The sequence below is a fragment of the Microtus oregoni genome, unplaced genomic scaffold (assembly GCF_018167655.1).
Source record: "Microtus oregoni isolate MIOR12 unplaced genomic scaffold, Mior012 000001F_ref0000356, whole genome shotgun sequence".
Lineage (NCBI taxonomy): Eukaryota > Metazoa > Chordata > Mammalia > Rodentia > Cricetidae > Microtus > Microtus oregoni.
This window is the reverse complement of record NW_024543060.1, coordinates 18,334,154-18,356,817: the sequence shown is the minus strand read 5'-3', so window position 1 is coordinate 18,356,817 and position 22,664 is coordinate 18,334,154. Positions and strand designations below refer to the sequence as shown.

The 22,664-nt window shown below is 40.5% G+C and overlaps 1 protein-coding gene across 3 annotated transcripts in view; it reads right to left on the bottom strand.

Annotated features, from left to right (window-relative positions):
- The window catches only part of Elf1 (E74 like ETS transcription factor 1), a 90,592-nt gene that overhangs the window by 5,689 nt on the left and 62,239 nt on the right, over nucleotides 1-22,664 (bottom strand). For 2 of the 3 annotated variants that reach the window (XM_041670595.1, XM_041670603.1), the window contains exons 3-8: nucleotides 14,890-15,070; nucleotides 9,121-9,228; nucleotides 7,508-7,672; nucleotides 5,424-5,507; nucleotides 4,541-4,733; nucleotides 1,455-1,904 (exon numbers count right to left, since the gene is read on the bottom strand). In XM_041670595.1, coding sequence (XP_041526529.1) covers nucleotides 1,455-1,904; nucleotides 4,541-4,733; nucleotides 5,424-5,507; nucleotides 7,508-7,672; nucleotides 9,121-9,228; nucleotides 14,890-15,070 — 1,181 coding nt within the window. The remainder of the gene's footprint in view (nucleotides 1-1,454; nucleotides 1,905-4,540; nucleotides 4,734-5,423; nucleotides 5,508-7,507; nucleotides 7,673-9,120; nucleotides 9,229-14,889; nucleotides 15,071-22,664) is intronic. The other variant, XM_041670612.1, reaches the window with a different exon arrangement.

Here is a 22,664-nt window from a genome sequence, read left to right as displayed (position 1 = left end):
AACAATTGTATCCAATTATGTTACATCAGTTTTATCTTCAAGTTAGCTACTTTTTAAAACTCCTAAGCCGCTTGTAACTAAGAGCTATCATATTGCTGATTTATGATTCATCAGAATCTCTGAGACTTATTATGTGACATTTAGCTCGTGCTGGAAATTGACTCAGGTTTCAAGAAGTGTCACTGAACTATCACAACCATCCGAACTGTTAAGTACTGTTTTCATTTATAGATGAGGAAATATTCCTAATAGTCAATTGATTTGCACATTTAATAACTGGCAAGGCTGGCGGGCTGAAAGGTTTGGCAGACATTCTTCCTACCCTGTTGCCTTGCTTTGAAAATAAACTTACAGCTTTAGGCATTTTTAGAGGATAATTTAAAAAATCTTCAGACAACCTTATTAGTGCTTGGATAAGTATCAAGAAAATGAACTCCAGCGTTTACCAGGGACAGTTCTCAGAAAACCCTTTCCCAGGGGTTTGTTATTCACTGAACTATTATAAAGTCCAGATCAAATTAAACCTTTCAAATGTATGAGTATATACATTATCAGCTGATTTAAAGGAAAACCCAAAATGTTGATGATAATCCCTGTGATTTACATGAACCCTTTGGTTTTGGCCATGGTGGTGGCAGCCCTGTGACAGACGACATGAGCAAGAAATATCCATCTAGTTTGGACCATTATCTCCTGCCTTATTCTAAAATCAAATGAGAACAGAGGCCAACATAGAGCTAGGATTTCCTTAGTCAATTAGATGTTCATCACCTTTTCCAGTCTGGTTTGATTAAACTAGACTGGGAGACTTTCCAACATCTGGCACATTAATGCCTAAAGAAGAGAAACTGACTCCTGATTTTCACACCTGAGCTTCAGTATTGTAAAACAGGATTTTCCCAGTGCTAACATTTATTTTTGTTATTCATCCTAAATGTCTCAGTTATGACAACTTATGCTGGGTTTTTGTAGACCGTGATCTATTAGGCTAAGCAAATTGGTAGAGTAACAAAACACTTGGGAGATAGGGAATCAGGATGATGAGAAGGTCAAATAGCGACAGAGGCTATCCTAGGCTACATGAGATTAATCTCAAAAATAAACAAGGTCTAGAAAGATGATTCAGTGGTTAGGAACATGCCCTCTTGCAGAGGGCAGGAATTCCAATTCCCAACACGCACATTGAGCAACTTGCAACTGTCTATAACACCAGCTCTAGGGGACCCAGTATCTTAGGCCTTCACAGGCATCTGCAGTCAGGTACACAAAAACCCACACACAGACACATATACACATAATTAAAAATAAAAGAGAACTGAGGATAGAATCAGAGAACTGATATAACTCCTGAAACATCCATTGACCAAGAATTGTACCTCTGAACCCTGACCCACTTAATAATGCTTCTGCTCAGAACATCACACCGTGATGTGCACTGGCCACTGTTTCCTCACCTAATACTCGGAACTGAAGAATTTGCTGTTTCTTCCTGCATGGTGCTGGTTATGGTGGCTTCTCCTTCTGGGACAGCTTGTACTGGCTGTACTACGTGAACAGTTCGGAAGAGCTGGGTAGGATAGGGAGCCTGTGAGGGCTGCACTGTCCTCAAAACTTCTGATGGCTGTCCAGCTTCCACAGGATCTTTGGGTTTGGTAACTTTAGAATTCCCTGGTTTCAGAATTGTAGTGGCCCCTCCTTTTATTCCTGGACTTGAAGATACTCTTGATCGGTTTGCTTGATTCCGACTTGATGTGGTTGTTGAAGATAAGGACTGATCTGAAGATTCTATGCTGGAACTTGGATCCTCATCATCTATGTATATAAGATCTTTTGGCATTTCTTTAAATTGGTACACCAAACGCTGACCTTCCACTTTGGCAAGAATACCTCTTTGGTAATAGTACCTAGTAAAAGCACACAATTTCATTAATCTTATTAAATCAAATAGAAATGAAAATGATAGTCAACAAAATCAGTTTTTCTAATCATAAAATTTTAGGGCTAAAGTTTAAAAATAAATTTATTGTTACTCAGGTTTTATTATTTTTGTTTTGTTTTGCTTTTTTGAGACGGGGGTCTCTTTACATAGCCCTGGTTGTCCTGGAACTCACACTGTAGACCAGGCTGACCATGAACTCAACAGACATTTGCCTGGCTCTGCCTCTATAATGCTGGGATTAAAGCTGTGTCTCACCACGCCAGGCAGAAAATGAGAAAATTTGTAAAGAAAGGGCACTTATACCAAATATATACAAACTCTTCCACAGATTAAATCCTTATGAGGGACTGGAAAGATGATTTAGTAAAGTGCCTGCTTGCATAAGATCCTGAACTCTGTCCTCAGCACCCATGCAAGGGCTGGGCCCAATGGTGCACATCTGTAGCCCCAGCACTGAAGAGGCAGAGAAACAGGCAGCTCTCTAACCAGCTCACTAACCAACCAGCCTAGCTGAATCAATGAGCTCCAGGTTCAGTGAGACACCTGGTACCACAAGACAACACAGAGAGTAATCAAGGAAAACACCTCTCCCACAAACACCCATTCACACCCCCACACAAACACATATATACACACATACAAGTCCTTATTAACAACCAAATCTAAGATAAATTCTGAATGGGGAACTGTGGAGAATGGCTGGAGTTTTGCTTCTCTTCCTTCCTGTTCCATGCTCCAATGTGCTGGGATAATCAAATTCACTACAAACCTCAAGGCATCATCTCCCCCTCCCTATCTTACTAGCAACATTCGAACAAGTTTAAATTTGACTCAATTGTGTAAAATTTAGTAATTCAAATGTCAGTGGTTTTAATAAAATTAAGAACCTAAGTTATTCTTGTAAATGCATACTTATGTCTTTTGTGTATAATATCCTTTCCCTAAGCACCTCTCTCCCTTTCTCCTGCTTCAAATGTTTCCTTGGGGCTAGAGAGATGCTCAGCAGTTAAGAAGACTTAATGTTCTTGAAAAGAACCCAACACCCACATAATGTCTATAACTTCAATTTCAGGGGATTCAACACCTTCTTCTAACCTCTGTGGGCATCAGCACGCACATAATGCACAGACATATATGCCAGGAAACATTCATATACAGCAAGTAAATCTGTTTTTAAAACTTAGTAAGTTCAAACTCAAAGAAGAAGAAAAGGGCCGGGCGGTGGTGGCGCACGCCTTTAATCCCAGCACTCGGGAGGCAGAGGCAGGCGGATCTCTGTGAGTTCGAGACCAGCCTGGTCTACAAGAGCTAGTTCCAGGACAGGCTCCAAAACCACAGAGAAACCCTGTCTCGAAAAACCAAAAAAATGAAGAAGAAGAAGAAGAAGAAGAAGAAGAAGAAGAAGAAGAAGAAGAAGAGAGGAGGAGGAGGAGGAGAGGAGAAGGAAGAGGAGGAGGAGGAAAGGAGAAGGAGAGGAGAAGGGAGGGGAGGAAAAGAGGAGAAGGAGAAAAGTTGTTAAACAATTTAAGCTAATAAAAGATGAATTAGCAAGCAAGGCATGGTGGTGTACATCTTTGATCCCAGCAGTCTCAAGGTAGAGACAGGTGGATCTCTGTGGGTTCAAGGCCAGCATGGTTTACATAGTGAAATCCTGTCTCAGAAAAAGGGAAAAAAAAAGAAGGGAAGAAAGTTCTAAGACGACAAACCATATATCCTGATCATTTCTATTTCAAGTATTTCTCAAACAACACATATGTGGAATAATTAATGATCAGTCATAGAAAAACAAAACAAAAATGCAATTAAAATTATTTTTATCTAATATCAATATTGAAGTATTATTCTACTATAATAAAAGATATCTGAGAGTCACATTTTAACATTTTGTAGATTTTCAGATCTCTTTATACGTAAAACACAGGTTGGATATCTAGTTTCTGAAATGCTTGGGACCAACAGTGCCCCATGGTTTTGGAGATGCTTTTGAATTACTTTTATTTATTTTTATTTATTTATTTTGGTTTTTTGAAACAAGGTTTCTCTGTAGCTTTGGTGTCTGTCCTGGAACTAGCTCTTGTGGACTAGGCTGGCCTCGAACTCACAGAGATCTGCCTGCCTCTGCCTCCCAAGTGCTGGGATTAAAGACGTGTGCAACCACTGCCCAGCCTTGAATTATTTTTAAATATTTGAATAGATTTTACCAGTTGAACATCCAAACTTGGAAATGCCCTCAAATCCAAATTGTTTAATCCTCTTACTGTTGTTCAAAAGCTTCAGAATCTGGATTCCTGACTTTCAGACTAGACTCTGCTGTCTGCATGATTATTTGTATGAGAACAGTATTTTCCCCAATTCAAGTAAAATTTAACTTTAAATGTTGCTGTTTTCTCTAAGAACCGTTGTCTCCCTTAAATATAATTCATGGGCTAGGGATGCAGCTCAGTAGAATGCTTGTCTAGAACACACAAAGCCCTGGGTTCATTCCCTGGCACTACAAAAACAAACAGCAGAAACACAATCATAGTCTTTAATTTTTAAAAAGTTACCTGTCTTTCAGTACCTAGGAAATGACATGTTTCACATAATAAAACCCCCACATACCTGAGGGCTCTTCCCATGGTCTCATAGTTCATATCAGGTTTGTTTTTGTGCTTCCCCCACAATCTAGACACTGCTTTAGAATCGACCAGCTTAAAAATGCCTTTTTCTCGCTGTGTCCATTTGATGTACTTAGGGCAGGTAGCTTTGTCCTGAAGCAGAGCCAGTAAAAACTCCCAAAGGTAAATTGTGTTTCCTGAAACAAAATCAATTTACTTTAAAGGAGCACATTTTCCTTTAAACACACAAACCAGCCAAGCACAGGACTACAAGTCTTACAAGGTCCGTCTTTACCCACAAAGAAATATCACATCATTCAGTTAGCTGATGCAACCCCTCGGCGTGGGTGGATACAGTCATAGGATCTAGTAGAGGCCTTACTAAATTCATACAGAAATGATATATGGATGGCAATCTTGTCAATTAGTTTCATGATGACATAAAGGGAAACACTGATGTCTTTTCTGTCTGCTCTTTAAAAACAATCACATAGTGAAAGCATCAAAAAATATTACAATTTAAAAAGGCTTTCAATAGTTCTCTTTATATAAGAATCAGCAGATCAATCATGATAGCATTTTTCAAATGTGAGCAAGAGTTGTAAAAATACTAGAACTCCAACACACCAAAGTAAGGATCTGCAAACTGAAACTCTAGACTAGCTGAATGGCTGCAAAACTTTGCTGAAGGCTAAATGGATTATTTAACATATCCAATGTAGTCACATTTGGTACACCCCCCCCTCTCTCTCTCTCTCTCACACACACACACACACACACACACACACACACACACACACACACACGGGCAGGAAGGGAGTGACAGGGAAGAAGAGAGGGAAAAGGGAGACCCTGGACCTGTATGATAAAGAAATCTGAGCACTTACCCTTCCCGTCTTTATTTTTCTTTTTTACAGATATATTTGGTGTAGTGGCTGGGGAATCTGGTCGTGGTGGTTTTGTTTTTCTTCCTGAAATCAGAAAAGCTCGGTATAAATATTTCCCTCAAAACTGAATGAAAATGGGTAGTTTCACTCTCTTGTTGTTTACTGAAAATTTCAAGTTCCAAACTTTTATACATGGGTCATACAAATTGGTCTCTCAAATGCTATCTAAAAGAAAAATAACTTCAGTTTGAAAATGAACATTAAGTTAGATCACAAATAATTACTTATCCTTGAAATGATATAAGTATATAATTACATATGAAATCATACTTCAGGACTAGAGACAGAGCTCTCAACAACAGAGTCCTTGTCTGACATGCACAAGCCCCCAAGTCTGATCCCCAGCACACCAGGGATAAGGTTAGAGATGGGAAAGAAACCAGAAATTACCCTTTGGCTAGCCTGACAAAGAAGAAAATGAGGTTAAATTTCAAATACTGTATTTTTCTCTGAGATCACAACACTAGTGCTTTCTCTTAAAATTTTGAAGACTATTCTTAACACCAACAAAATTTGATCCTAAAAAATTAGCTATAGCTGCGTGTGGTAGCACACACTTTAATCCCAGCACTTGGAAAATAGAGGGAAAGGCAGGTGGCTCTCTGTGAGTTCTAGGCCAGAGTGATCATGTATGCCTCTTTGTGGGGGGATCTTTAAAAAAACAAAGCAAAACAGGACTTTGGAAAAAACTCAGGGCAGGAACTGAAGCAGCAGCAGTAGAGAAACTGTTTACTGGCTTAGGCTCATGTGTACTTAGCTCTCTTAAGCAGCCAAGCCCACCTTTTGTAGGGATGGTATTGCCCAAAGTTGGCTGCAATCAAGATCCACAGACATGCCAAAGACAAATCTGATCTAGGACGTTCTTGAGTCCAGGCTTTCCCCTCAGATGACTTTAGTTTGTGTCACACTGACAGTTAAAACTAAGACACTCTCAGTTTGTGAAAAGTTAAAGATTCTCCTTTAACATATTCCAACATTTTTGTCTTCAGCTGCCTGCAGAACTCCAACTTTTTGTAGTGTTTTCCATTGGCACCCCGTAATGGAATCTTTGGTAGAATGGAGGTTTTAAAACTGTGCCCTAGGGCAGTGATTCTCAAGCTGTGGGTTGAGATCCTTTCACAGGGGTGCATATCAGATACCCTGCACACTAGATGTCTATATTACAATTCATAACAGTAGCAAAATGACAGTTATGACGTAGCAGTGAAATAATTTTATGGATGGGAGTCACCACAACAAAAGGGACTGTATTAAAGGGTTGCCCATTAGGAAGGTTGAGAACCACCACCCTAGGGAATGGGGAGTGATACACAACTGTGATCCCTGCATTTGGAAGGAGGATCTGGGTCATTCTTGGCTACGTAGGGAGTTCAAAGTCAGTCCTGGATACATGAGAGCATTTCTCAAGACAGATGGCTGGAGAGAGGGCTCAGCTGTTGAGAGCACGTGCTGCTTACAGAGGACTGGGGTTCTGCTTCCAGCACCCAATGATAGCTCACAACCAGCTCCAGGAGACTCACACCTCTGGCTTCTGTGCAGGCACTGGCATTCACATGCACACGCACACACACGCGCACACACAAGCATACATAAATAAATGCAACAAAGTACAAAGAGTTGGAAAATCTCCTTCCGGTGAGACAGATCAACTATTTTTTAAGTACCTAAGATTTTTTAGTAACTAATATGAAGAAATACCTCAATTTGTTTTGTGTTCTGATTTTTCTCATATATTTTAGCTGGCATAGAAACACCCTCTAATAAAAAGTATATTTGGGGGACTGGAGAGATGGCTCAGTGGTTAAGAGCACACTGACTGCTCTTCTAGAGGTCCTGAGTTCAGTTCCCAGCAACCACATGGTGGCTCACAGCCATCTATAATGAGACCTGGCGCCCCCTTCTGGCTTGCGGGGCACACATGGAAGGAATGCTGTACACAAAATAAATTAATTAATTTTTTAAAAAAGTGTATTTGGATTCTCCATCAATACTAACTGGATTACCTAAGCAAGTTAGAAACTCACCTTTCTTTCTTTTAGGTTGTTCTGGTGATGAGGCTCCTGGGGAATCTGCACTTGTCTCTGGCACTTGCTGAGTCTCCATCACTTCAGGAATTCCATCTAATGTGACGGACACATGGGTGACTGGAGCAATAATATCATCTTCAGAGGAACTAAATATATTGTTATCTAATGGAAATGAAATTAATTATAATCAGGTGTGTATTATAAACAAAATCATTTCTTGTTTTTTAAACTCTCTGCTTTTTATTTCCTTTGCCCTAAATGAAGAATCCTGAAGCAGTCCACGCTGCACTTCCAGCACTAGTCTATCTCCCCCACCCCATGTCTACCCCTCAAACTCAGTTCCTATCTCGCTGCATTAGACCTCTAGACAGAAGCCTTATTTCTCTGAAAATAAAAAGGAAAACTCATGGTAAACGGTATCTCCCTATAATTGACTGAGGGAAAACAAAACAAACAATACAAACTCCATAGCATGCCTCTCAAAGTTTTCACAATCCAGACCAATCTCATTCCCCATTCCCCATGAAGCTTAACACTGTAGTCACACATACAAAAACATCTTTGTCTTGAAAAATTTTTTTTAGAAAGTTAGTGCTTGTGGTTGAATTTCTGCTTTCTAGCTTGAATGCCCGTTTCTTTCTCCTCTGTCTAAAGAAGTGTATTGTCATCTGGTTCTTCCCCAAAAGCCAGAGTGCCCGCTGCCTCCAGAGCACTATGCTACCACTTCTTTGGATTTAGCTTTTAGAGTTATTTACACACACATGAATGAATTCAAAATTAAGTGTAAGATTGAAGAGAGGAGTAATTGCTTTTCTTTTTATGCCTAGCATACTGCTGTGCACATCACAAACATTCAATAAATACCTTGAAGTGACTTTAGTACTATGCTTTAAGTTTCAGTTCCCCCTTGTCAGAAAGGGTAAAGGAGAAATAGACTTAAAAATAGGTTAATAATCTGCAATGAATGTTGTGCAACAAACGGTTAGGAAAAACTTAACAGGTTTTTTGCCTATGCAATTTAATTATCTACAGAAATAACTATAGTATACCAGTCTGGGTTCAGAAACAATGGGAGGCTGGAAAGATGGCTCAGAAGTTAAGAACTCTTGGTTTAGTTACTAGCACCTACATCATGACTCACAACTCTCTATAGCTATAGTTCCAGGAGATTCAACACCCTCTTCTGTCCTCTCTTGGCACTATATACATGCTGTGCAAACGTTTATTTGCATGCAAAACACTGATGCACATAAAGTTTTTAAAAATTAAAAGCAAAAAGGTTAAGACACAAAATTTTGCAAGTGTGGTCAGGGTATACTGTATGAAATTCCTAAATAATTAATAAAAATATCATTTTGGGAAAAAGACAAGATTTTGCATAATCTATTTCATAAAGCAAATTTCACAAATTACTTTTATTATAAAATGTTCATCAAATCTTAAATCAGTTAAACAGAACATTTTAACAAAAGGTACCCACATAGCAATGTGCTTGGGAGCTACAAAAGAGAAAAAGCCTCCTTTGTTCTCCTGATGTTCACTATCTAATGGAGATGCAAGATTAGCTTTGCAATGAATGTACTCAGACACAAGCGATCATTAGCACTCACTTATCCGTTTTTCATCCAGTATAGGGCCAGGAGAATCCATATTGAGGAGTGCCTCAGCAGCCTCAATGGTCTCAATTGTTTCATCTCCATTATGACAAGAAGCCTCGACTACAACAAAGCAAAAACAGCATTAACTCCAGTGTATGTGCTACTCTGAAATTAGTCACAGAGCTCGTCTCCTGAACCAGGACAGACCACTTAACATTGAGCATGTATGCACAGAAACTGTAAGGTACAGAACATGCCATAATACTGAGTCTCAGTGGGTGTGGATAAAGTCTCACCTATGCTGGCTTAGGGTTTTGTTTTGTCAACTTGATAAAAGCTTGAGTCATCTGGGAAGAGGAGAAACCTCAATTGAAAAAATGTTCCCATCACACTGGCCTGCAGACAACTCTGTAGGGTATTTTCTTGATTAAGGATTGATGTAGGGGTGCCCAGCCCACTGTGAGTGGTACCACCCTTGATTAGGTAAGCAGTCCTGGGCAGTATAAAAAAGTAGCTAGAGGTGGGGGCATGAAGAGATGACTTAGTGGCTAAGGGCATTTGCTGCTCTTAAAGAGGACTGGGTTTGGTTCCCAGTATCTGCATGGTAGCTCATAGCCAATTTTAACTTAAGCTCTGGGGGGATCCAACACCCTCTTCTGGCCTCTTCAGGCACCTGAAGGCATGTGGTGTAACTCTTTCATTATATGGAGAAAAATACACATGCACATAAAATAAAGAATAAACCTTTGAGCCAGGCAGTGGTGGAGCGAGCCTTTAATCCCAGCACTCGGGAGGTAGAAGCAGGTGGATCTGTGAATTCAAGGCCATCCTGGTCTACAAGAGCTAGTTCCAGGACAGGCTCCAAAGCTACAGAGAAACCCTGTCTCTAAAAATAAAAAACAAACAAACAAAAACAAAACAAAAAAGAATAAACCTTCAAGAATAAAACGTAGGCTGAGCACACCACAAGAATAAGCTAGTAAGCAGCATTCCTTCGTGGCCTCTGCTTCAGCTCCTGCCTCCAGGTTCTACCTTGAGTTCCTACCCTCACTCCCCTGAATGATGGACTGTGATGTGGAAGTGTAAACCAAATAAACCCTATCCTCCCCACGCTGTTTGGGGGCATGGGGTTTATCACAGTGGCAAAGAAGCAGACTAAGACATGCACTATAGCTCAGGCTAGCCTCACACTTGCAGAAGCAGACTAAGACATGCACTATAGCTCGGGCTAGCCTCACACTTGCAGAAGCAGACTAAGACATGCACTATAGCTCGGGCTAGCCTCACACTTGCAGAAGCAGACTAAGACATGCACTACAGCTCAGGCTAGCTTCACACTTGCAAAAATATCCCTGCCTCGCCCTCCCAAGTGCTGGGAACCCGGGTGTCATACCAGCCAGTTGCCATTTATTTTTTAAGGGTAGTTTCAAAATTATCGTCATCTTGTATCTGCATGTGTATGTGTGATGTGTGTGACCCATGCTACAAAGTGTGCATGGAGATCAGCGAACAAGTTTGTGGAGTTCTTTCTTTCCTTCCACTTGTCCGTGGGTTCTGGGAATTGGACACGGGTCATTATGCTTTCACCAGCACTTCTTTGTGTTTTAGTGACCGTGTCTACCCTGGCTGGCCCCAGACTCACAATGACCCTCCTGCTCCTCCCTCTTGTGTGGGGTCACAGGCATTCACCACCATAAAGTGATTGATTAATCTTTATATGTTAGAAATTTTGAACAAACCAAAATTATGAGACATAATATAATAAAGCATTCTGTGCTCATTCACAGCTTCAAACACAATCTTTCACCCTCACCCTCCCACCACCCCCAAGACCTCACTTCCTACAAAGGATTACTGTGAGAGATTCAATACTGCATTTTTATTCATGTGTTTGGTTGTTGCTTTGTTGTTTTTGTAATTTCTTATGTCTTTGTGTTTGTATGAATGTATGCTCATACTACAGCATACATGTGGAGGTCAATGGAGAAGCTGAATACCATGTAGGTCCCTGGGATCAAACTCGGGTCATGGGGCATTAAGCAGGAAGTGCCTTTACTAACTGAGCATTTTTTACCAGCACTATTTTTTTTTTAAATACAGAACCTTATTATAATCCACCCTGTCCTCAAACACACTATGTAGCTGAGGCTGGCCTAGCATAACTGATCCTTCTGTCTATGCCTCCCAAGTCTTAGGACTACAAATCTGGACCTGCAACTCCATATTTTATCTCTAAGTATTTTAGCATATATTTCCAAAATAAGGAGCCTAACATAATGATAACATCATGCATTAAAACATTAGCATGAAATAATTACATAATACCATTTGCGTCCCTCAAAATTCCTTTTAGCTGGTGCTGGAACACAACAGTAGAGCACTTGCCGCACCAGACACACGACTCTGGATTCCATCCCAGCACCAGAACAACCATCACCACAACAAAAACAAGCAAAGAAGACACCCCAGAAGACGTGCAGACTGTCTTTAAGGAGGCCAGTTAGAATAAGGTCATCACAGTAGACTAGGACATCTGGACGTGTACAGTGATCAGGGAGAAGACAGCATCAGAAAGCACGGGAGAAAGAAACCAAGCCAGCCAGTACCTTGACCTCCAAGTAAATGCTTCTGCGGGGAGGAGAGAGAAAGGGGGGGAGCAGAGAAAAATGTAGAGCTCAATAAAAAAAAGAAAAGAAATAGAAAACCAGATTAAATTGGAAAAAAAAGTAATTTAGGTACAATACCTTGGGATTAATAAGATAGGATAGATAATAAAATATTTTCTCCAAATTTACCAAATGCAAATGGATTGGACATTGTTAATATAATTCTTCCCTGTATATATTACATATAGTTATTGTATGTAGTGTATATAGCTTTACTATGTTAGTAAAACCTTCACTTTTTAATTGGACAAAAGGGGGAAACGTGTGATATTTTGATTATATTGTGATAATAAAGCTTGCTTAGAGAAAAAAAAGAAAAGAAATATTTGAAAAATGTAAAAAACAAATGAAAATGCTTCTTTCTGCCAGCTAGTGAAGTGATGCTATGTTATGGTAGCCATGGCAAACAGGCAGTGCTGTTCTGTCCCTCGTCATTCTCCGCCTTCCCCCACCCCCCAGCTTCTCAAAGGCTTAATACTACCTTCCCCACTCTGGAATGAAGCAACTAGAACTTCTTCCCTTTCTCATCACATTGCTTAGATAAGCACAGAAGATCTAAGGACTTGAGTGGTGAGAAAAGAAAGGGAGGAGGAAGAAATATGCTACAAATAATCTGGCTTTTAAGATACGGCTTGCTTTCTGGTACCAGCCCGATACTTTCCCATTTTCTAGGAAGGAACCTGTCTGTATCTGTCATTTGCTCTCTTCAAGCCTAAATGCAAAGGAATAATACACTCAACAAAAAAATTCCTTTCCTAAAGATCCTCGGCTTGATTCCGAGTTTCAACTTCTTTGGAGATCAATGTTCTTTATTGATGACTAAACCCAGGAACAAGTATCCTTTTGGAAGACATTGGTTTCTAATTAACAATGAGCAGAACCCAACTCTAAGGTTTGAAGTTACATCAAAATACACTGTAAAATGGTGTGGGACAATTCTGTATTCTGTCAATTATGTTTTAAATAAATGCTGATTGGCCAGTAGCCAGGCAGGAAGTATAGGTGGAACAACCAGACAGGAAGTAGAGGTGGGACAATGAGAACAGAATTCTGGGAAGAGGAAAACAGCTCACAGATCACGGCTCACAACTGGTTAATTTCAGTTCCAAGGGATTCACACACCCTCTCTGGTTTCTACAGGCACCATGCATGCTTATAGCACACATATATAGAGAGGCAAAATGCTCATTAAAAATAAATCTAAAAAATGATATAAAACCCCCTCCCAAATACATGGGTAAAATGCCAGAAGGTGGTGGCACACACCTTTAATTCCAGCATTCTGGAGGCAGAGGCAGGCAGATTTCTGAGTTCAAGGTCAGCCTGGTTTACTTGGCAGTTCCAGGACAGCCAGGGCAAAGCAGAGAAAGCCTGTCTTCAAAAACAAAAACAAAGCTGGGTGGTGGTGACACACACCTTTAATCCCAGCACTCTGGAGGCAGAGGCAGGTGGAAGGAAAACAAAAACAAAAAACAATAAATAAATAAATAATACAAAGCTAAAGCATACTGATGAAAGTACAGTACACCCCACTCTTACACAGTCTGTTCTTCCAGTCTCCAGTGCTAGACCACCTCTAACCCTGGACAGGAGTCCTCTGTAAATCCCAGGGCTCCATCACACAGTAGGGCCTGGCTTACTCCTGGGTTTCCTGTGGCACTAGTAAGAAAATAACATTCCCCTCTTTGCCTACAAGCAGCTTTCACTTGGCTCTCATGAACTCAGTGACAATGACTCTGAATGAAGTCTTTCTCGTGCCTATTTCAATATTTAGGAAACTAGAAAAGGAGATCAAGAAAGTAGTATGAACCAGGCGAGAAGGCAGAATGTGTCATTTTCTTCATCCAACAGGCTTTAGCTTCTGCACGTAATAAAAGTTACCCTCGGACCTCCATTTGGTTTGGGGTCAAATGCATATCTCCATGGTAAGAATGTACTTTGCAGCCTAATTTCCTTACTTGCACACATTATGCACACACACCCTTCTCCAAACAACACATCTAGCAACTCCAGAAACCTTGGCCCTGAACCTACATATCTCTTAACAATAACAGTGCTGTAGAATATTATTTTAAGGTGTGTTACTTTTGTTTATGCTCTGGAACATTTGTTTAATGATGCAAAGATGTGGTTAATTAAATAAAAGTCACCGGAAATCAGGAAGTTGAGTCAGCAACTAGCTGACAGGAAGTGATAGGGAGGAGCCAGGTGGAAAAGGGTTTTTAAGGAGGGATGAGGAGACGCCTGAGGGCTTTTGGAGAGATGGTGAGCTATTTGCTATTCATCCACACTAAGGAGCCGAATCCTTGAATCTTTAGTTCTTTAGTGGGACAGAGATTTAGCTAAATTCCCCATAGCTTTGAAAGGGTCAGTGCCTGAGGGAACGGAATTCCCTCAAACTTCAGCCCTCAATGTCTAAACACTGCTGACAGCAGCTTGTGGATTAAAAGGCAGCAACAATTTAAAAAAGAGGACGACATAAAGTTCCCCTACTCGTGTAAAGACTGTTTGTAGTCAAGTGTGCTTCCAACATATGCAGATATAATAACAGAAGGCCCATCCACCCTGAACTGGTTTCCAGTGCACACAGAATAAAGCACAGCTGTGCCTGCTGTAACCTTCAGAGAGCTCGCTGTGTTCATCTTCCGACTGTGCGTAATTGATGTGCAAACAATTAAAACCAGATGTGTCATGGGATGGAGCAGGCATAATAGAAAATACACTTATATAAACTAATCTATCAATTAAAATAGCCACCCAAACTACACCCCCTCAGTAGCTAGTCCCTCCTTCCTTTAAACCCCATTTAATAAAAAAGACTTTATGGGGTGAGGGAAGCGAGAGGAGGGGAAGGAGTAGGAACTGGGATTGGTAAAATGAGAAAAGATTGTTTTTTGTTCTTTTTTTTTTTTTCAAAAAAAAGGCTAATAAATTTTCTCCTTGGGCCCTTGAATAACCTCACTGTCACTCTTGATAGGGTATCCCTCTATAATCTCTATTACTGCTGTGCTATGAATAAAGCTACCTTACTTTTGCACATCTGTGTGAGCCCTCATTTTAAATCTTAGATAAAAGACCAGAACCTGGAAACACCACCTGTAACAGTAACACACACCTGTGAGGGTGATGTCATCGTCATCGTCGTCTATGATCTCTTCCTCAGCAACATCCAGGGAACTTTCAGTTATCATGTCATTAGGCTCTTCCACGCACGCTAGCCCGGCGTAACTATTGAGAATATCAGCACCAGGAACATGCTCCACAATGACAGCAGGGAATATGGCAGGATCTCCAAGCTGCAAGTGACGGAGGGGAGGTAAAGACAATAATTCTGCTTTTGGTGGATACAATTCAAACACGTGACACTCATTTGTGACTTATTTGTTCTCATCTTCTAAAGTGGGGGCTGGACCCAGTACTTAATGCAGGCTAGGCAGAACGCAGACACTGATCTGCATGCAACCCTATCTTATAACCTCCAGCAATGTGGTCCCTAAATCGTCTTGTTTGTTTGTTGGGGGTAGCTTGAGAATGTGCATGTGTATGTATGTGTGTTTATCTTAGCCTCTTTGTAATCAAACTGTAAGTTCACTCTCTTAAACTCTGGGGTTACAAGTGTATGCCACCACACCTGGCTCAACTATGCTGTGGGATAATGCTCTTGTACACTGTAATTTGTCACTCGTATGGGTTTAATAAAATGCTGATTGGCCAGTAGCCAGGCAGGAAGTATAGGTGGGGTGACCAGACTAGGAAAATTCTGGGAAAAGGAGAGGCAGAGACGCAGTCACCAACAGGACACAGAGGAAACAAGATGAGGATGCCTTACTGAGAGAAAAGGTAGCAAGCCACGTGGCTAAGCATAGATAAGAATTATGAGTTAATTAAGTTGTAAGAACTAGTTAGCAATAAGCCTGAGCAAAAGGTCACATTATAATTAATATAAGCCTGTGTTTATTTGGTACTGAACAGCTGTGGGACCGGCAGGACAGAAACTTCCATCTACATAACTACTTATATTGTAACAATCTTTTTAGTTTATAAGGCCTATGAACCTATAACACCTAACCTTTAATAATTAATTTTGTCTCTGTTTTTTAAGAGATGGGGTCTTGTGCATCCATCCCAGTGGCCTGCTGGCTATTTACCAGAGGATGACCTGAACTCCTGCTGCCCCTGCCTCTGTCTCCTAAATGCTGCAATAACAGGTGTGTGCCCCACTATGCCTGGTTCTTCAGCTTAATCACAAAGTTTTCGGGGCTGGAGAGATGGCTCAGAGGTTAAAAACACTGGCTGCACTTCCAGAGGTCCTGAGTTCAAATCCCAACAACCACATGGTGGCTCACAACCATCTGTAATGAGATCTGGTGCCCTCTTCTGGCCTGCAGGCATACACGGAGGCTGAACACTGTGTATATAATAAATAAATAAATCTTTAAAAAAAAAAGTTTTCATTGGTGATTCTAAAAGTATATTTAAAAATGGCATTAAATTAAAAAATAATGAAATAGACTTTAAAATTATGACTAAGCATGAACCAGGAAGTGGAATACAATGAAATGTATAATTAAACTCTTACTAAAGTTTCACTCCCAGAAGACACCTCAGTTCAGCAACTTCTACAGAGTTACTTGGCAGGAAGCCTTGATTGTCACATCCTCTGACTCACATGCAAACAATTAACTCTCATTTTCTATTCTTGTCCTCTTTAAGGATGACTGTATTAAAGTTATGAATTTTTCCTACTAATGCCTATTTACCTTTAATTCCAGCATCTGGAAGGCAGAGAGAGACTCAACCTGATCTACAAACTGAGTTCTAGTTCAGCCAAAGCTTACAGCGTAAGATCTTGTCTATGGAACCTCAGAAAGCTTTCACCTCATCTAGCTACTCTATTACTATTACTATTTTTTAATATTTATTTATTTATTATGTATACAATATTCTGTCTGTGTGTATGCCTGCAGGCCAGAAGAGGGTACCATACCTCATTACAGATGGTTGTGAACCATCATGTGGTTGCTGGGAATTGAGCTGGGAATTGAACTCAGGACCTTTGGAAGAGCAGGCAATGCTCTTAACCACTGAGCCATCTCTCCAGCCCCCAGCAGGAGGTTTTTAACCCTGTACTAAAAGTCAATTAAGCTGCTCATCATGTTACACAGCCCACTGTAGTCTGGATTCACTATGAAGCCCAGCGTCACCTTGAACACACGGCACTCCTTAGTCTCAGGCTCCCAAGTACAGGGATAACATAAGCCACCATGCCTGGATTCCTTTAAATTTCTTATTTTGAAATAATTCTAACTTACAAAAATTGCAAAACTATTCAAAGGATTTTCATACCACCTTAACTCATATTCCTCTAATATAATAAGTGTTATATTCTAACACTTAAGTGTTTCTATGATTGTTATCTTTTGACATTTTTTCTAGTTTGTTTTACAGTGGTAGTAGACATTCTTCTTTTTCCTTATGGGTGGTCTGTCTGCATGTATGTCTGTGCACTACATATGAGCAGTGCCCCGGGAGGCACAAGCATTGGAACCCTTAAACTGAACAGGAATTACGGTCAGTTGTGAGCTGCCATGTGGGTGCTGGGAATTGGGAATTAAACCTAGGTCCTCCGGAAGAGCAGCCAAGGCTCTTAACTGCTGAGCGGTCTCTCCAGTCACCAGACTGCCTTTTCAATCAAAAATACTGAAGTCTTATTTCCTAAATGCATTATATTCTATAAAAATAGACAAATTATCAAAAGCAGGAAAGAATATCAATATTATACTACTAACTAACTTACAAATCTGATTCAAATTTCCTTAATCATCTCACTAATTGTCATTCACAGTGAGGAAGGGTAAAACAGGAAGGAAAAAAAAAACACAGGAGAGGCCAGGCAGTGGTGGCATAGGCCTTTAATCCCAACACTTGGGAGGCTGAGGCAGGTGGATCTCTGTGAGTTTGAGGCCAGCCTGGTCCACAACAGTTAGTTCCAGGATAGCCAGAGCTGTTACAGAGAAACCCTGTCTCAGAAAAAATAAATAAATAAATAAATAAGGAGAAATTAGTTCAGAGTTCACTGCAGCTCCATTTAGTAAAGACTCTATTTCATTGTTTTGATTTGTTGAAATGGAATCTTACTATGTATCCCTACTTGCCTCAAACTCAGAATCATCCTCCTGCCTTAGCCTCCCGAGTGCTCAGTAATAAAACTATACCTGTCTAACTGTAACATTTTTGAAAGAGAAAAAGTCATTTGTTATAAAGGAGCACCCAAAATTTGTGTTTGATTATTTCGATCCAGTTTGCATTTTTGACAAAAATTCAAAAGAAGTATTGTTGTATACCTTAAAATATATCATGTCAGGGGTCCTTGGGATACTAACTTTGGCTGCTTAGTTAACTGATATGTATCAAGTTTCTCCACTATAAAGTTAATATTCCTTCTTAATATGATAAGTACTTTATGAGAGCATTCTGCTTTTTTAAAAAAGATTAATTTATTTATTATGTATAAAGTGTTCTGTTTGCATGCATGCCTTCAGGCCAGAAGAGGGCACCAGACCTCATTACAGAAGGTTGTGAGCCACCATATGGGTGCTGGGAATTGAACTTGGGACCTCTCTGGAAAAGCAGAGCTCTTAACTTCTGAGCCAGCTCTCCAGTCCAAGAACATTCTGCTTTAAGTGGGAAAGGTTCCTGTTTATATAAAATGACATCAGGTACTTAGACAACTATGCCGGAATTACTTATGGCTTTGTTATATACTAAACAGTGTTGATCTTATAAAAAAACAAGTGTGTTTACACAATTGCAGAGTACGGTCAGATATTACTTGTATCATAAAAGCTTAATTACTGAAAGCTAATATACCTCGGGTGTTAAACAGATGGTATCTTTACCTTCGAGAATGTGAAACAATGAGATTTATAAGTGACGGTCTTAAAGCACATTTGGATTTATTTCAAACTGTTTCTTCCTGTTTCAGAAAAGTTCGCCAGAAGTAACTGGCTTTTCAAACTCTAAAAGTAGTTTTGAAACTGAAACTAGGGGCTCAAGAATTTACATTATAAAGCACATAAACACATACATAAGCAGTAAAGAAAACATTTAACTTCCAAAGCAAAATATAAACATTTGACTTTAAGGCCACATGTCTGTAAGCCAGAGGACAAGTGCAGGAGTAGGTTTGCTCCTTCCAAGTAAGTCTCAGGGTTCGAACTCAGCTCAGCAAGCATGGTCGCAAGTGATTTTATTTTCTGAACCAATTCAACGACCCTCCTTTCTTTCTCTTGAGAGGTAATCAGTTTGCATGTACTATAAGCTAGTACAAACATTCACCTGCTAAAGCACTTCACCTTCTCTTTTGTCTTAGTAGCTCCACTTGAATCCATTTCAAAAGGGGCTGAACCCAATGTTCAACAAATTTTTACATAATTTTGCTGTATTTTATACAGCCCAACATACAGGGTGAGAACAGAGATCATCACCCCTGCCACTAGCAAATAAAGAATTAAAAACATACTCAAGGTCAGCCACTAAGTCCAAGACTGAGGCACGCCAAATGCAACTCACCGTATAGGCCTCACTCAAACAAAACCAGAATATTCCTCCCTATACAAACCTACCTAGTTCCGGCAATTAGGACAGAAACTAGCAAGAACATAAATATTACAACAACTCAACAGTTTTATCTGAATCTATATAGCTCCTATATTTGGACGTCTACATGTTGTATACACAGGTTAGAGATCTGTGTTAGGTGCCTTCCCTTTTTTGTGTGCTTTTTTTTTTTTTTTTTTTTGAGACAGGGTTTTTCTATGTAACAGTCCTGGCTGTCCTGGAACTTGCCTTGTGGAGCAGATTGGCCTCGAACTCAAGGAGATCCACCTGCCTCTGCCTCCTGAGTGCTGAGACTAAAAGTGGGCACCACCACCACCACCCAGCTTGTACCTTTCTTAATACAGGGTCTCTCACTTAGCCAGGAGCTCAGAGACCCAGCAACAGTAGCTAACAGTGAGCTCAGGGGATGCTGCTATCTGTCTCCCTAGGGCTGAGACTACAGGCATGCATCATTACACATGGTTCTTCACATGACTGCTGGGGACCTGAACTCAGTCCTCACGCTTTGCCAAATGGGCCATCGCTCCAACCCTCCTATATCTTAAATAACTAGACACTTATTACTCTCTTCCCTGATCTAGCCTAAAATACTATAGCTTGCCTGGAGAAAGTAACTGTTCTTTCCACTTTACTCACAGATCAAGAACACCCTGTCAAATATCATTATTTTCTACCACGGTGTTCTCCCTAGAGGAAATTGCTGTTACCAGTTCCTTTGTTCCCTGGCAGAAATCATCCATGTATACATCACAGAGCTTGTTTTATATATTATTTTTATTATTTAACAATTTATTAAGAAAAATTTTAGTACCAGGCACGATTTCCCTCTTGTTGAGAGGGTCTTAAGTTCAATAAAAGAGCTGTTATCACCAAGTATAACTACTGAACTCTTAGGAGTATCATGTCATGCTGCTTTGTTGTGGTAGTTTTAGGTGTTGGTTGCTTCCCTCCTTGGCACCTTCTGGTACCATGAAAGCTAGTCCTCAGGGAGCAGGCATTCGGCTCAGTTCTAGCTCAGGAGGCTGTAATCTAAAGTGCATGTCTTCGGCAACACAGTCCACCTCTGGATGTCAACCAAGGTCTGTAATGTTTTGGGGGTCTTTTGAAGAGCCCTAACAACAACTCAGAGAGTGCTTCTCGTGTCTATCTGGTGTTTGGGTTTTTGTTAGTCTTTGGTTCTTGGAGGGAGAACTGTCAGTCTAGATGAAAAAAATTTCACTAAAACTATATATGTATATTTATAAAAAGGCATACATGTATGATAATTTTCAAGTAGACAATGGTATGATTCCTTATGACTTTTTCAGAGAACCTTGTTGTTATTTCATCTTCCTCTCTCCTTCTATATTTATCTCCCTCCCTGTTCCCTCCCCGTGTGTGTGTATGTGTGTGTGAGTGTGTGTGTGTGTGTGTGAGAGAGAGAGAGAGAGAAAGAGAGAGAGAGAGAGAGAGAGAGAGAGAGAGAGAACAAAATGAAGCTGAAGAGGAGGAAAGTGAAGTTAGGCCAGGCAGTGGTGGCGCACACCTTTAAATCTCAGCACTCAGGGAGGCAGAGACAGGCGGATCTCTGTGAGTTTGAGGTCAGCCTGGTCTACAGAGCAAGTTCCAAGACAGGCTTTAAAGCTATAGAGAAACCCTGTCTTGAAAAACCAAACCAAAGCAAAAACAAACAAACAAACAAAAACCCTGAAGTTAGGCACAAAACTCAATGGCAGAGTGAACAGGCCTCAGCTTCAATGCTCAGCCATATTAGGGCAGGAAAAAATGAAGAGATAGGAAAGAAAACATCTCTTTTGACCCAAAAATTTAGTTAAACATGAAGAATACCTTTAATCTTAGCACTTGGAAGACAAGAGGTAGGTGAGTTCTGAGATCTGAGAGTTCAAGGTCAGCCTGGTTTAGAGAGTGAATTCCAAGCTAGTCAGGACTGTGTCCAAAAGAAAACAAAGAAATGGAGAGGAAAAGGAAAGAGGCACTGGTTCTGTGAGTTAGCGGGCAGCGGCATACAACAGAAACATAACAAAGAAAGTATGAATCACGAGACCTAGTGCTTTCTACAACACTGGCTTAAGTGATGTTGTTATACAAAGGAAAGCAGAGATGAGAGAACTGTCAGATTAAAATGTGTTTAAACGTGCGTGGGCTAAGGAGGTGGCTCGGTGGATAAAGCACTGGCTGTGCGAGCACGAAGACCACAGTTCTGATCCCCAGGAGTCTGTGTCAGGCAGGAGGCTCCACTTCTGATCCCAGTGCTGGGAAGGTAAAGACAGAGACCCCTTGGGCAAGCTGGCTAGCTGGATTACCTAAATAGGCAAGGTCTATTCAAATGTCAGACCCTGCTTCAAGCAGAATAAAGTGAAGAGCAATGGAGGAAGATACTCAGTGTTAACCTTTAATACACACACACACACACACACACACACACACACACACACACGTATGCCCAGGCACATATATCAGTTTGCTGTGGTATTTCGTCTCCTCACAGTGTTATAAGCTACACCCATAAAGCCTCCCCAACATGACTGTCCAGACATAAACTGGACAGGGACAACACACTTGGCATGCCAAAGTGGATGGGGAAGCCTACACAAAGAACTATAGACAGCTGAAGAAATCTAGGAGTGGGAGAGATGGTTTTCCTCAGGGTGTCTGGTGCCAAATGGTCAGTCCTGAAGCAACATTATATAGACTTAGAAGGATATGTGTGTGTACATGTATGTATATATAAAATACATATACAAACATATATATATATATATAAACATATATGCATGCAATAACAAGTAGTGAAAAAAATAAAGGCCATGAATTTGAAGGAGAGCCAGGATGGGTATATGAGAGGGTTTAGAGGGAGGAAAGGGAAGGAAGACATATTGAAATTATAATCTCAAAAATAAAATTTAAAACCATGAGACTATTTCAAAGTTCTTCACTTTCCACTTCTTCAGGGTACATCAATTCACATAAAATAAAGAACTCCCGTGTTCGTAAGAATAAAAGGGGCTGGAGAGATGGCTCAGTGGTTAAGAGAACTGGCTGCTCTTCCAGAGGACCTGAGTTTGAGTCCCAGCACCCACAGGGCAGTTTACAAGCATCTCTAAGTCCAGCCCCAGGGATCCAATGCCCTTTTTGGCCTCTATGGCAGGCACACATGTGCTATACTGACACACACAGGCAACACACACACACACACACACACACACAAAATAAAATATAAATAAATTTCAAACTAGGAGAAGTAAGAAGCCTGAAGCTACAGAGCACATC